This window comes from Molossus molossus, unplaced genomic scaffold (genome assembly GCF_014108415.1).
Source record: "Molossus molossus isolate mMolMol1 unplaced genomic scaffold, mMolMol1.p scaffold_m16_p_12, whole genome shotgun sequence".
Taxonomy (NCBI): Eukaryota; Metazoa; Chordata; class Mammalia; order Chiroptera; family Molossidae; genus Molossus; species Molossus molossus.
Genome location: NW_023425347.1, coordinates 10226759 through 10241652, shown reverse-complemented (window position 1 = coordinate 10241652; position 14894 = coordinate 10226759). Strand labels below are relative to the sequence as shown.

The window sequence follows — 14894 nt, the reverse complement described above, 5'->3', positions numbered from 1 at the left end:
GGTTTCATGTGTGTGTGTATGTTCGCGTGTGTGTACATACGTGTGTGTGTGTGTGTATAGTTTTACTGGTGCTGTTGGAAAGATTTCTCCTAATTATACATGTATCAGCCTAAAAAACTGTGTTGCTTTTTCCAAGATATAAGAGTAGTTGGTAAGAAAAGAGGTTTTGAGTAAACTATACCTAAATTTAAATTCTAACACAAGGATAGTAGCTCACTATCTTGGTCATGATATTTAATCTCTCTTAAAACATTATCATTTGCCCTGGCCGGTTTGGCTCAGCGGTTAGAGCATCAGCCCGTAGACCAGAGAGTCCCGGGTTCAATTCCCGCTAAGGGCACGTACCTAGGTTGCAGTTTGTCCTCGGCCCTAGTTGGGGTCGTGTGGGTGGCAACCACTTGATGTGTCTCTCTCACATCAATGTTTCTCTCTCTCTCTTCCTCTTTCTCTCCCTCCCACTCTATCTGAATATAGATGCAAAAGTGTCCTCTGGTGAGGATGAAAAAAAAAATTATCATTTAATTTTTCTACTAAAGACAAAGGAATACCATTCTTAAGTTAATGTTAGTTTTGCCATGCTATGTTTTTGAAATATCAAAGCCAAATGGTGTGTGTCAGAAATTTTATCTCTTCCTCTATCTGATAATTAAGGCTATCATTTTATGCATTGATCCATTATAGATCATTTAAAAACCCTAAAAATTATCTGATATGTGGTACTACAATATCTTAGTTTTATTAAGTAATGCTAGTGCACAATTAAATCAGTATTTTAAATATTTTCCTCTCCTCAAACATTTCCATTTCAGACAGTACTTCTCTTCATACCTATCTCACCTCCTTAATGTAGTGAAAACAGACAACCCCATGGTCACATGGGTTCTTCTTCAAAGCCCATCGCAAACTAGTGATTGCACCACCAGAAAGCCCATGACCCTTTAGGCTTCATCTATAACAAGTAAGAAATTGGGTGCATTGGTTTCCAAGATCTCTAATAGCACAAGAATTTTTTTATGTATCTGCTATATTTAACAAACCTAAGTTTAAATGCCTTGTTGAAATTGGACTGGGGTTTATTTCAATAGGTTACTCCAGAGTTTCACTAATATAAGTGAGTACATTCCAGAATTGATTACACAGAGGTAGATTTGCCATCAGAGCCCAATAAATACTCAATTGGGGCAGCATGCTGGCTGGCCCAGGAGCCAGCAGAGGTGGGTTCTGCTCCCAACTCCCTCTCGGCAGCTGTCAAGCAGTCCTTATATGCCAGCTTCCTTCTGTAGGTAAGGTGAGGATTGTGCCGTGACTAAGATTCCTTTCATCCCTGACATTTTCTGATTCTGAAAATAATTGAAAATGATCATTAGGTTTCAGAAACATAGCTGTGAAGGTTGGATTTTGACCAAGGGTGAGTTATGTCACTGACCTTCTCTATTTACTAAATTGATTTTAAAAAGAAAGCTTGATTGCCCAGATCTCACAGATACCAGGTTTTGCTGAGTGTGGGGAAGTAACTGGGTTACGTAATGCTGAGTTATGTAATGTTTGTTCTTCATAGTCAGCCTCAGCAGGGGAACCAATGTGAAAAAAGACTGGTGATGTCATAAAGCTTTTAATACCTAGTGGTGGCAGGAATGTTACATGAGTCAACGTGAGAAACAGAAGCTGCCCTTTCTTACAGGTGACAGGTTGTAGATACCTCATTTACGAATGAAGTTTTCTTCACTAGGACCCAGCAAACCTGGGAAGAGTGGGATGGGGAAGGAGAGACCATAGAAAGAGAAAAAAAAATTATTCTCTTGGTTTGAACTGGGTCCTATCTTAATGGTGCCAAACTTAGTATTTTGCTTTTATCAGTAACTCTCAGCTATTATTTAAAGTTTGCAGTTATCTTTATAGCTGTATTTTTCATAACATTATTTTTCTTACTGGACATATTTTTTAAAACTGAGCTCATTTTCTCTTATAAGACATTGACCACTCTTTAATGCTACCCTAGGCAGTTTAGGGAACCACTGGGAACAAGCTGGCTTCTGTCTGTTTCTATGCCATGCGGAGCCTGTCCCATGGACACTCATACTTTATGTCTGCCTTTGCAATACAGTGACTGGAAGACCTGAATCTCACTTCAGTTGGCTTGCAGGATCCTTGAGGACTAGGCCTTCCATGTCCACTGGACCAGCACAGCATTTATACCCAGTGAATTCCTTTCTGCTTTCGCCAGCTGCTGAGGAAAGGCCTTCAATGCCTTTCTTCCCCCTTTCTTGCCTGCTGAAAGCTTATCTTCTGGGCCACCAAAACACTGACGTGTGACTACAGCATTTATTCCATAGCTTTTCAATGGTATGTCAGTAAGTTATCTCTGCCCACGCCTCTGATATTCCGGAGGGATAGAGTTGTCTTCTTGTTCACCATGGTATTTCCAGTGTCTCAGAGATGTAGTAAGCACTCCATTAATGCTTAGTAAAGGCAAGGTGGTTTGGTAGAAAGACACAGAAGGAAGAGTTTTAAACTCAGAAACACTTGTTCTAGCCAAGGTTCTGCTTCTGACTCATGGCATGAGCAGCAGACTTGGCCTTTCTGATCTCCAGTGAGTCTTTTTTTAAATAACTTTAAATTTTATTTTTCAAGTACAGTGTACATTCAGTATTATTTTGTATTAGTTTCAGGTGTGCAGCATGGTGGCTAGACAATCATATACTTTACAAAGTGGTTACCTTGATATTTCAAGTACTCACCTGGCAGCATACATAGGTATTTCAATATTATTACTACATTCCCTATGCTGTACTCTACATTTCTGTGACTATTTTTTTTTAAAGAATGCACTTTTTTTTTTAAATCCTCACCCTAGGATATTTTTCCATTGATTTTTAGATAGAGTGTGAGGGAGGGAGGAAGGGAGGGGAGGGGAGGGGTGGGGAGGGAGAGAGAGAGAGAGAGAGAGAGAGAGAGAGAGAAGCACTAATGTGTGGAGACACATCGATTTGTCGCCTGCCATACAACCCGGACCAGAACCAGGGATCAAACCACAATTGAGGTACATGCCCTTGACTAGAATTGAACCCATGACTCTTTGATCCATGGACCAACACTCTAACTGCTGAGCCAAACTACACAGGGCAAGAATACACACTTTTTAATATATTTTAATTAATACATTTTTTTTATTGATATCTATATTTTAGAGAGGGAGAGAGAGAGAAACATATTAATGAGAGAGAACCATCAATCAGCTGCCACCTGCATGCCCCCTACTGGGTATTGAGCCCACAACCTGAGTCTGTGCCCTGACCAGGAATCAATCCAGCAACCACTCAGTCCATGGGACAGTGTTCAATCAACTGAGCCACACCAGCCAGGGCCCTGTGACTATTTTGTGACTAGCGATTTATAGTTCTTGAACCCTTCACCTATTGTACCCAATCCCCCGATCCCTCTCCCCTCTGGCAGCCATCAGTCTGATCTTTGTATCTATAGATTCATTTCTATTTTGTTTATTCATTTATTTTGTTCTTTAGATTCTCCATATAAGTGAAATCATGTGCTATTTATCTTTCTCTGTCTGAATTATTTCACCTAGCATAATACCATTAGGTCGATCCATGTTATCACAAATGGTAATATTTCATTCTTATTGATGGCCAAGTAATATTCCGTTGTATGTAAGTACCCCCTCTTCTTTATCCATTCATCTATCAATGGACACTTAGATAGCTTCCATATTTTAGCTATTGTAAATAATGCCACAGTGAACATAGTGTGCATTTTTTAAAATTTGTGTTTTGGGTTTCTTCAGACATTACCCAAAAATGGAATCGCTAGGTCATAAGGCAGTTCTATTTTTAATTTTTTGAGACCCTCATACTGGTTTTCATCGCAGTTGCTTCAATCTGTATTCCCACCAACAGTGCAGAAAGGTTTCCTTTACTCCACACCTGCACTTATTTGTTAATTTATTCTTACAGGTATGAGGTGATAATCTAACTGTGGTTTTAATTTGCATATCTATTGGCTGTCTATGTATCCTCTTTGGAAAAATGTCTATTCAGTTCCTCTGCCCATTTTTTTTTTATTCTCACCGGAGGACATATTTGCATTTATCCTCAGACAGAGCGGGAGGGAGAGAGGGAGGAAGAGAGAGAGACATCAGTGTGAGAGATGTACATCTAGTGGCTGCCACCCACATGATCCCACCTGGGGCCTGGGACAAACTGCAACTGAGGTACGTGCGCTTAATGGGAACCGAACCTGAGACTCTCCGGTCCACGGGCCAACACTCTAACCACTGAGCCAAATCAGCCAGGGCTCCTCTGCCCATTTTTTAATTGGGTTGTTTGGTTTTTTGGTGTTGACTTGTATCAGTTCTTTATAGATTTGGATATTAACCCCTGTGGGATGTATCAATGGCAAATAGCTTCTTCCATTCAGTAGGTTGTCTTTTTGTCTTGTTAATGGTTTTGTTTGCTGCACGAAAGTTTCAGTTTGATGTAGTCCCATTTGTTTATTTTTTCTCTTGTTTCCTTTCCCTGAGGAAATATATCAGAAAAAAATATTGCTAAGACATTTTACTGCCTGTTTTCTTCTAGCAGTTTTATGATTTAGAGCCTTATAGTTAAGTCTTTACCCCATTTTGAATTTATTCTTCTATGTGGTGTAAGAACGTTTTGTTTTGTTTTGGTTTTTACATGTATCTGTGCAATATTCCCAGCACCATTTACCCAAACTGTATGTTCTTGCCTTCTTTATCAATATATTAATTGACCATATAGGCATGGGTTTATTTCTGGGCTCTCTGTTCTGTTTTGTTGATGTATGTGTCCGTTTTTATGCCAGTACCATGCTGGTTTGTTTGTTTGTCTTGTTTTTTTAATCATTTTTTATTTTTTAATTACAGATGACATACAGTATTTTATTAGTGTCAGGTGTACACCCCAGTGATTAAACATATAACTTACTAAGTGAACATCCTGATAAATCTCATACCCATCTGACAGCATACATAGTTATGAGAATATTATTGACTATATTCCCTATGCTGTACTTTACATACCCATGGCTGTTCTATTACTACCAATTTGTTCAAGAATCCCTTCACCTTTCACACCCAGCCTCTCTCTCCTCCGGCAACCATCAAAATGCTCTCTATATCTATGAGTCTGTTTCTGTTATGCTTGTTTGTTTATTTTGTTTTTTAGATTCAATTGATGATAGGTTTATATTTATTGCCATTTTATTGTCCATATTTTTTGTCTCTTCTCCTTCTCCTTCTTCAAGACCCTTTAACATTTCATATAATACTGGTTTGGTGGTAATGAACTCTTTTAGCTTTTCCTTGTCTGAGAAGCTATGTTTGTGTCCTTTGATTCTAAATGATAGCTTTGCAGGGTACAGTAATCTGGGTTGTATGTTCTTCTTTTTCATCACTTTGAATATTTCATGCTAAGTCCTTCTCGCCTGCAAAGTATCTGTTGAGAAAACAGCTCAAAGTCTTATGGGAAGTCCCTTGTAGGTAACTACCTGCTTTTTTTCTTGATGCTTTTAAGATTCTCTCTTTATGTTTAACATTTTGCATTTTAATTATGATGTGTCTTGGTGTGGGCCTCTTTGAGTTCATCTTGTTTGCAACTCTCTGCGCTTCCTGGACTTGTATATTTATTCCCTTCACCAGGTTAGTGACGTTTTCCATCATTATTTTTTTAAGATCAGTCTGTGCCATGGTTCCATGCCTCTGGACCTATTTGTTTGTCAGTTTATTTTGTTCATTAGATTCCACATATAAGTGAGATCATGTGATACTTGTCTTTCTCTGACTGGCTTATTTCATTAAGCATAATACCGTTCAGGTCCCTCCATGCTATCTTAAGGAGATCTTTTTTACAGTTGCATAATATTCCATGAAGCACAGGCCAAGGTCAGCCACCACCTGTGTTCTACCCAGGGCCACCCAGCATAAGCTATAGAGCGATCTGCAGATGATTACTAATTCTGATGGAATTGGAGGTGCCCAGGAGAGGCCAAGCTATGAACCACAGCTGGCTGCTACTAGTCCTGGGCCTAGGGCCACTTAGTGAGTGGTATGGGGCACACTGAGACCAGATATTGTTTGTTTGAGAGATTTTAGGAAAGTCTGAAGCATGAGCCAAGACAGGCCATTCACATAGAAAAGCCACTGGAAACAGCTTGGGTGGGCCTGCAAGTTAGTGGGGCAGGGTCTCAGGGAATCATCAGGATGGGGGTAAAATGTGTGAGCCAGGTTGATAGAGACTCAGATATAGTGCCCACCTGCTGGTTCTGTACAGGAAAGGCTAATAAAAGGAACAGTGGCCTCTGCCAGCACTTCTCTCTGGGAGGAAGCTGTCCCTCCAGCTCTCACCCTGATACCAGACACTTTTATTTCTCCCCATATGTCCTTGCTGCCTTTTGAGCTGCTGCCCCACCACTGGAGCTCAGAGAGAGTAAGTCTGAGTAAGTCCATGCATGGACCCTTTAAGAGGAACTGCCTGGGACTTCAGAAGTCCTCCATCTCCCGCAGCCATAATCCCCACTAATTTTTATAGCCAGAGTTATGGAGAGTTCTCTTCCCAACCCTAGAACCTTGGGCTAGGGGCCCTGATGTGGGGCTGGTACCCCTCACTCCTCAGGGGGGTCTCTGCAGCTGAGATATTCCTCCTGATTTTTTTTTATCCTCACCCGAGGACATTTTTCCATTTTTTGTTCAGATAGAGTAGGAGAGAGAGAGAGAGAAACATTGACGTGAAAGGGACACATCGAGTGGTTGCCACCCACACAACCCAACCAGGGCTGGGGACAAACTGCAACCGAGGTACATGCCTTTATTGGGAACCAAACCCGGGACTCTCTGGACCGCAGGCCGACGCTCTGACTGCTGAGCCAGACCGGCCAGGGCTTCAAAATATATTTTAAGATACTACTCTAAAAACTGCCGTTTTCTTTAGGTTCTGGCTTGGCGTATGTTCTTTGCTTATATAATCAGGTCCAACCAACTCAGGGACTGGGCCGTCCTTTAGCCGTGTCAGTGTGTCATGTTCCTTGGCACCTCTTGAATATTTTCCTTGTTTATCTTATCATGAGTCACTAGTAAGCATTCTGTTTTTTCTGTAGGAATTTACTTGAGGTTCTGTTAGATACTCCTGTTGACTAGATACTCATCTGTTTAATAATCTTACTTTAATGTGAAAGCACCCTTTGTTTCCTGGGAGCCTGATTTCCCTTGGCATGTATAGAGGTTCGATATATATTGATGAGCATTACTCTCTAACTGCCTGTGTCAAAGCACTGTGGGAGGCTCATCAATCTTGTGCTTTTTCTAATTGACATCAATAATGTGTTTGCATTTATCAATATTTCCTAATTGCCGAGTTATAACACAAGAACTTCTGTAATAAAGCATACCCTCGGGTATCTTCAGACTTTAGGGCTTAAGGTTTCTATCAGTATTTCGGTGTGTTATAAATTGTTATGAGGGTTTTTCTCCTACAAGAAAGGAGGAGATGTGCAACGAGAGACAAGGAATTGAGTCAGTGTGACCATATAAAACTAGGTTACATCGTTCCAGTGAACACAGAAGAAGGCGGTTTCCCAAGCCAGTACAACACATTCCATCATGTCCAAGTGAATGCTAATGTGTCTCCCCTGCGACTGCTGTGCTGTGCCAGGGCTCTTCCTGAGAAGAAATTTGGATGGAAGGACAATGAGGACTCCTACGAAGAAGGAACTGCTATCAACTCATTTTTCAGAAGAGGAAATTGAGGCTTTGTGAGCTGAGTTACTTATCCAGAGTCAAATAGTGACTTTGTAAGGCTGGGACTCGAACCCAGGGCTGTTGGAGTCCATGGCCAGACTCTTTACCTTTCAGGGACAAATTTGACCAAACCCAAACAAAAGGGAGACCCAGGTGTCAAGGAACTGAATCCACATCATCTGTTAAGCAGTTGAAGGTTTTAGAATGTTTTACTTTTTCGTTGTTGTTGTTGTTGACAGTATTACAGATGACCCCCATTTTCTCCCCTTTGCCCCAGCCACCAGCCTTCCCCATACTGTTGTCTGTGTCCATGGGCTATGCATAAGTGCATATAAGGTCCTTGGTTAGTTTCTTCCCATCACCTTCACTCCTCTCCCCTCTGAGATCTGTCAGTCTGTTCTATGCATCCATGTCTCTGGACCTATTTTGTTGGGCAGTTTATTCTGTTCATTAAATTCTACATATAAAATGTTTGGCTTTTTTAAAAAAGACAAATGTGAAAGGCCCGGGAGGTCTGTCCTCCTGTACCTGGAAGACCATCTCATGCAGGAGGGTTGGACGCTGTCTTCTGTGCTTTCGGCAGCAGAAGTGGGGCCAGTCCTCTGACCTGGTGAGCAGCAGTGTTGTAGCGTAGGTGAGAGTGGACCCAGCAGCCACACTGCTCCCAGCAAATCCCTTCTCAGCCACTGGCCATTCTGCATATTCAGACACTAGCTTTAATTCTAGTGAGTGCATGTGGACCTCGGAGGTAATCCCAGTTCAGGGTCAGACCACTGCAGTAATGCCTGTCGTGAATGTCTTTGTTGTCCTCACCTGAGGACATTCCTCCATTGGCTTTCAGATAGAGAGGAAGGGAGGAAGGGAGAGAGAGAATCATCGATGTGAGAGAGACACATCAATTGGTTGCCTCCTATACAACCCCAACTGGGGCCCGGGGTCGAGCCTGCAACCCATGTAAGTGCCCTTGACCAGAAATAGAACCCGAGACCTTTTGGTCCACGGGCAGACACTCTAACCACTGAGCCAAACCAGCCAGGGCTATCACGTGAGTTTTTTTATTTTACAGTACATATAAATTTATGTTTACATCTTACTGTATTCTATAGAGTGTGTAATAGCATTTGTGTAAAAAAGTACACACCTTAATTTAAAAATACTTTATTGATAAAAAATACTAATCATCATGCGAGCTTTCATCGAGTCATAATTCTTTCTCTGGCGGCGGGTCTTGCCTTGACGTTAATGAAAACGTAGTAGCTGCAAAGCACAGGGAAGTGAAGTGCAAGGTCCACCTGTGGTTGTGAGACTGAGGAGCTTTTTCAGTATTTGTTGGTAAGAAGTATTTATGATAGCATCTCAGATTTTCATTTCTCGATAGAGTTGGAATACTGTATATTCACAATCAGTTCCTGCAGCTTCTTTTGTAATCCTCAATACACAGTGACTACTTCACCTCTCAGTCAATAACGCACGTTTGTGCTCCAGAACTAAAATGTTATTAATATGTAATTAGATGATCAAGTTATCATGCTGTGCATGCATGTAAGTGTATATTTGCATGTGTGGTATGTATGTATTTGCATATGTATATTGGGGAAAGTGATTTTAATTAAATAAATAACATCCTATTATATTTTCCATATCAGAGCCTATAGAGCCTTCACATTCAGAATTGACTCCTCATTAATAGAGTTTAGATATGGTACTAGAATTTTCTTCTAAGTGGATTTTTCCTAAGCAGAGTTGCATTGTGCTAAAATACATCTATATATAAGGAGAGCATTTAGAAGTCATAACTATTTTTAAATGTTGAGCATTCTCAGTTTGAACCAAACTTTAAAAAGGAAATTTACTATGACTCTAGTACTATCTGCCCTAGGTGCTTAGTATAGTCAGTACTTTATTATTCCAAAATGGTCTCAGAACTGATTCCAGGACAATCCTATGAAAAAGTAAAGCAAAGACGAGTGTAATCCCTCTGTGTGAAATCTGAGGTAAATTAGAAAGCAGAAGCTACACTCAGTTCTGGTTCTGCCATTAAATCTCTAAAGGGCCTTAGAAAAATTATGTAAATTCTCTTTGCTTCTGCCTACAAGGTGAAGATGACAATGTCAGTCTACTTTTCTCACCCAGGCAAAACATTCTTTGGGGCAGATCAGTTTTTATTATTTAAACAATTATTGAATACAGAAGTACTCCAATGAAAATGCCTAGATTTGGGGGCAAACGTGATTAGATTTATAGATTAAATGAAGTATGTATTGATTTCATAGACAAGTAGTTTGATTTCATAGACAAGTAGTTTAGCCACTATTGTGGGTTTTTTCTTTTTTGTACATTTTGAACTGTTGTCGCTAACCATTGTAGACACATTTTAAATCTTTTTAAGGAGAGTTGTGATCACCCACAGAATTGAGTTATAAATGGCACTTTGCTTTGTTTTAGTTGCATGTGGAATAATGTAGAGCTCCATGGTCCCTAATGCCTAGGATTTCACAGTCGACCTAATTCCACATCAGAACGTAGGGGTGGTGCGCCTGTGTACCTCAGACAGCTGTGATGGAGAGGGAGAAAGTTTAAGTCCGAAGATCTGCATTCAGATCCTAAGTTGTGATCTTAGGCTAGCCACTTAATTTCTCTGAAACTCAGTAAAAAGGGGGCTGTTGTGAAATTGAGATAGGATAATAATGTTTTAAAAACCAAGAATCAAGTAATAATTATATGTAATAGGGCATTGGAAAATTGTGAAAGAGTTCTACAGATAATAGATCACATTTATTGAGCACTTTGTACCAATCTCTATGCTAAATGATTTACATGCACTTTCTCATTTAATCTTCTAACTAATACTACAAATGAGGAAACTAAAGGTTAGAGTGTTTAATTAACGGACCCACTGTCACTCTGGTAACAAAGAGAGCCAGGCTTCACACTCAGACTGGGAGCCCAAGCTCTTAAGTACTGCTTGGTATGATTATCTTTATCATACGTTAAAATGAAGAGAAACAGATACAACCAGTAATGCCCTTGTGATTTACAAGTAGGGTAACTTAATGTTTTTACATTTACATGTATTTACTTGTAGTTTCTTAATCAAAATATACATTCTTCAGATTTAAAAAATTTAAAGGCAAAAGGAAAGTTATTCTCATCCTCTTCTCCTGACTCTAAATCTCAATTCCCACATTAAGATTCTCATATATCCTTCTAGAAATTTCCTGTACATTTAGAGATTGTGTGTGTGTGTACTCTTTTTTGTTTAGGACAGATTACATTACCCTATAAATATTCTTTTATAGCTTCTTTTTTTCCCACCTAACACAATCTATCTTGAACATTTTCCTATATCAAAACATACAACATTTTTCTTTTTAATGCCTAAATAGTAATCCACAGTTTGGATATTTTGTAAGTTAATTAACAGGTCCCTTCATGGTGGACATCTTCATTGATCTCAGTTTTCTGACATTATGAGCAGGGCAGCAGTCGACGTCCTGCACCTGTGTCTTTGGGTAGACAAAGGCCTAGAGGTAGAAGAGCTGAGTCAAGGGCACGGACATCGAACATGTGCACCAGCGTCACCGCGTTGCCCGGCCGTTCTCACCCCAGCAGTCCTGTCCTCACCCTCGCTCTTCAGCCCTAAGAAGATCAAGTGTTTTCACCTCTTATCAATCCAGTTTGTAAAATGAAGTATGTCTTTGGTTATGGGTTGAGTTAAAAATAGTTTATATATGTATTAGCCATGTGTGTTTCTTTTCTATATTTATTTACTATCTGTTTCTTGTCATATTTATCACAAATACATTTTCCCCCATTTGTCATTTATTTTTTGCCCTTGATGACTATATTTTTTATATGGATGATTTTAATTTTTATGTAATTACATTTTATTTTATTGCCTTTGAATTTTGCATCATGTTAAATTCCCACCCCAAGATTTTAAAAATTCTCTTGTATTTTCTTCTGTTGCTTTCATAAATACTTTTCTAGGTTTAGTTTTTTATTTATTTAGAATTAATTTTGATATAAGAATGGAGGTTGGGTTCAGCTTTATCCTTTCTAAAAGGATACCCTCTTGTTCTAGTACCATTCATTGAGTAAATACACATTTTGTCTTACTCAGACTTACCAGGGCAGAATATCTTCAATTTCTTCCATTTTCACTCATAAAGAAGCAACCATCATTTTTACCAAAGTTACTGGTTTGCTTTGGTACCTCAGTTTCCTCCCATGGAACCCTGCTAATCCTGCTTCTTCAGTAGTCTGCTCTCCCCTCTCCCCTCCCCCCTCCTCCACTGCACTCTCCTTAAAGCACATTCCTTTCTCCCACTGCCACAGGTACTTTGGCTTCTTTGTTTCCAGGTCCAGCCCACCCAGCTCCTTTCCCTTTCCCTTCTGCAGGGCCGCTCGCACACATGAGCTCCACTTTGTGCCAACTCTATCCCAGCTATATTGAAACAGCTCTTGCAAAGGTAACAGGTTCTTGATTGTCACAAGCAGTGTGTTTGCCTTTGCCAGTTCGACATCTCAGCAGCATCTGAGTGCTCTGATTGGCCCCACTCCTGGAGACCCTCTGAGCTGTTGGCCTCTCACTCCTCACTCCTGCCTTCCCCTTCTCCAGTTTTGTTCCTTTGCTGGCCCTCCTCCTCTGTCCCTCTAAACATAGGCATGCCTCCAGTTTCCATCAGCACCCTGAGATTGCATCCACCACCATGACACGTCTGTCCCCTTGAGCATGACTCTCAAGTCTGTCTCCAGTCATTACATCTTACCTGAGCACAGACATGGAAACCAGATAAGCCTTTGTTTAGATCTCAGCCCTGCAACTCACCAGCCATGTGATTCTTAGGAAACCACCTACTGTCTGTCAACCTCCGAGTGGGTCTGTTTCCCCTACTGGACCCTGGGTTTCTCATGGGCAGAAACTGGATAGTATATTTTATATTATATTTTATATCAGAATAGATGTTGCCTTATTGAGGGCCTACTTTGTATCAGCTTTGCACTGTAGACTTTATGTAGCTCATCTCTGACAAAGTAGGTGTGTGTTTGTATTCACTTTTTATTTCAACCCAGAGATATTTGAAGCCAATACCCATCTCTCCCCAAGATCTGTTAATACATCTTCAGAAAAGCACACTGTGTACTCCTAGGAAAATTCCCTTTGCATCCATTTTAGTTTGGTTTGGTTTGGTTTGGTTTGGTTTGGTTTGGTTTGGTTTGGTTTGGTTTGGTTTGGTTTGGTTTAGTTTAGTTCAAGAAAGAGGGAAGGCAGGGGGCAGGGAGGAGAAACATCAGTTGCCTTCCGTATGCTCCCCACCTGGGGACCAAACCCACAACCCAGGTCTGTCCCCTGACTGGGAATCAAACCTACAACCTTTCGGTGCATGGGATGGGACTCGACCAACTGAGCCACACCAGCCAGGCTGCGGCCGTTTTAAATGCCTGCTCTTTCCCTCCACCCAGCCGCCTTTGCTCAGTCAGCTTTCCTTCCTTGCCCACCCTCAGCACACGGCAGGCATTTAGTCCCTGTTTAGTGACCCCCACACACAGCTTCCCGTGTTCCTTCACTGATTCACTCATTCACTGACCAGATATTTATCCTTTGTGCCACACCTTCACCCACGCATTAGGAATTCAGTGGCGTTAAGACACAGCCTCAGCCCTCAGAGTGGGAAGTGCGGAAGGGACAGTTGAGGTAAGGCTTCCAGAAGCACTAGCTAAGAGCAAGTAGAAGTTAGCCAGGCGAAGACAAGGGCACCAGTGCTGGGAGGTAGGGCTTGCAGAGATAAGCTTCAGAGATAAGCAGGAGCCAGAGACCCGTGGGACTTTGTCCCCCATACTTGGGCTTTATCCTGAGGGAGGGGCCCTTCAAGCGTTAACTGGAGGTACCATTTTTCTACTTTCAGGTCCTTGTCTTTCTGCTGATTTCTGCACAGATTATCTGTTTATTTGTTGCTCTCTGAAGTGCCTTAAAAGCAAAGACTGTTTCTTTAACACTAGAACCTAGAATGGTGCCTGACCCACAGAAGGTGCTCAGCAGGTGAATCAATGAATGGATGTTAGAATGCAGGGTATATGATAAAAAGAGAGTCCTTTTCTGTATTTTTTTAAAATTATTTTTATTAATTTGTTTTTGTTACAGATGTTTTTCCTTTTTCCCCCATTGACATCCTCCGCCTATCCCCCCTCCCCATCCCCAGCTTTGTTTTCTATGTCCATTGGTTATGCATACATGCATATAAGTTCTGTGGTTTTTCTCTCCCCCCCCCCCCGCCCCAACATCCCCTCTTCTGAGGTTTGTCAGTCTGTACCCTACCTCTATGTCTCTGGGTCAGTTTTGTTCATCAGTTTGTTTAGTTCATTATATTCCACAAATAAGTGAGATCATGTGATATTGGTCTTTCTCTGCTTGGCTTGTTTTGCGTAGCATAATACTCTCCAGGTCCCTCCATGTCATCTCAAAGGATAAGAGATCTTTTTTTTTTAACAGCTGCATCATATTCCATTGTGTATATGTACCACAGTTTTTTATCCACTCATCGACTGATGGACACTTGGGTTGTTTCCAGATCTTAGCTATTGTAAATAGTGCTGCTATGGAGATAGGGGTACATATATTCTTCCTGATTAGTGTTTCAGGTTTCTTAGGGTATATTCCTAGAAGTGGGATCACTGGGTCAAATGACAGTTCAATTTTTAACTTTTTGAGGTAACATCATATTGTTTTCCATAGTGACTGCACCAGTCTGCATTCCCACCAGCAGTGTACTAGAGTCCCCTTTTCTCCACACCCTCGCCAGCACTTGTTGATGGCAGCCATTCTGGCAGGTGTGAAGTGATACCTCATAGTTGTTTTAATTTGCATCTCCCTGATGATTAGTGACATTGAGCATTTTTTCATGTCTCTTGGCCATTTGTATGTCCTGTTTGGAGAGGTGTCTATTTAGTTCCTCTGGCCATTTTTAAATTGGGTTTTTTGTTTTCCTTTGTTGAGTTGTATGGGTACTCTATATAGTTTGGAAATTAACCCTTTATCTGATGCATCACTGGCAGTTATGCTCTCCCATATAGTGAGTTCCCTTTCCATTTTGATGGTTGTTTCTTTTGCTGTGCATAAGCTTTTTAG

The 14894-nt window shown here is 40.8% G+C and overlaps 1 protein-coding gene across 14 annotated transcripts in view; it reads left to right on the top strand.

The window, feature by feature from the left end:
• The window catches only part of LYRM4 (LYR motif containing 4), a 163319-nt gene that overhangs the window by 61550 nt on the left and 86875 nt on the right, over positions 1-14894 (top strand). For 2 of the 14 annotated variants that reach the window (XR_004958967.1, XR_004958965.1), the window contains exon 4: positions 11244-11330. The exons of 6 other annotated variants lie outside the window; for them this stretch is intronic. Coding sequence is in view for 2 of the 8 variants with exons in the window: in XM_036256962.1 (XP_036112855.1) it covers positions 11244-11408 (165 nt within the window). In the remaining 6 variants the exon portion in view is untranslated. 6 more of the 14 variants (XR_004958973.1, XR_004958971.1, XR_004958974.1 and 3 more) reach the window with 6 other exon arrangements.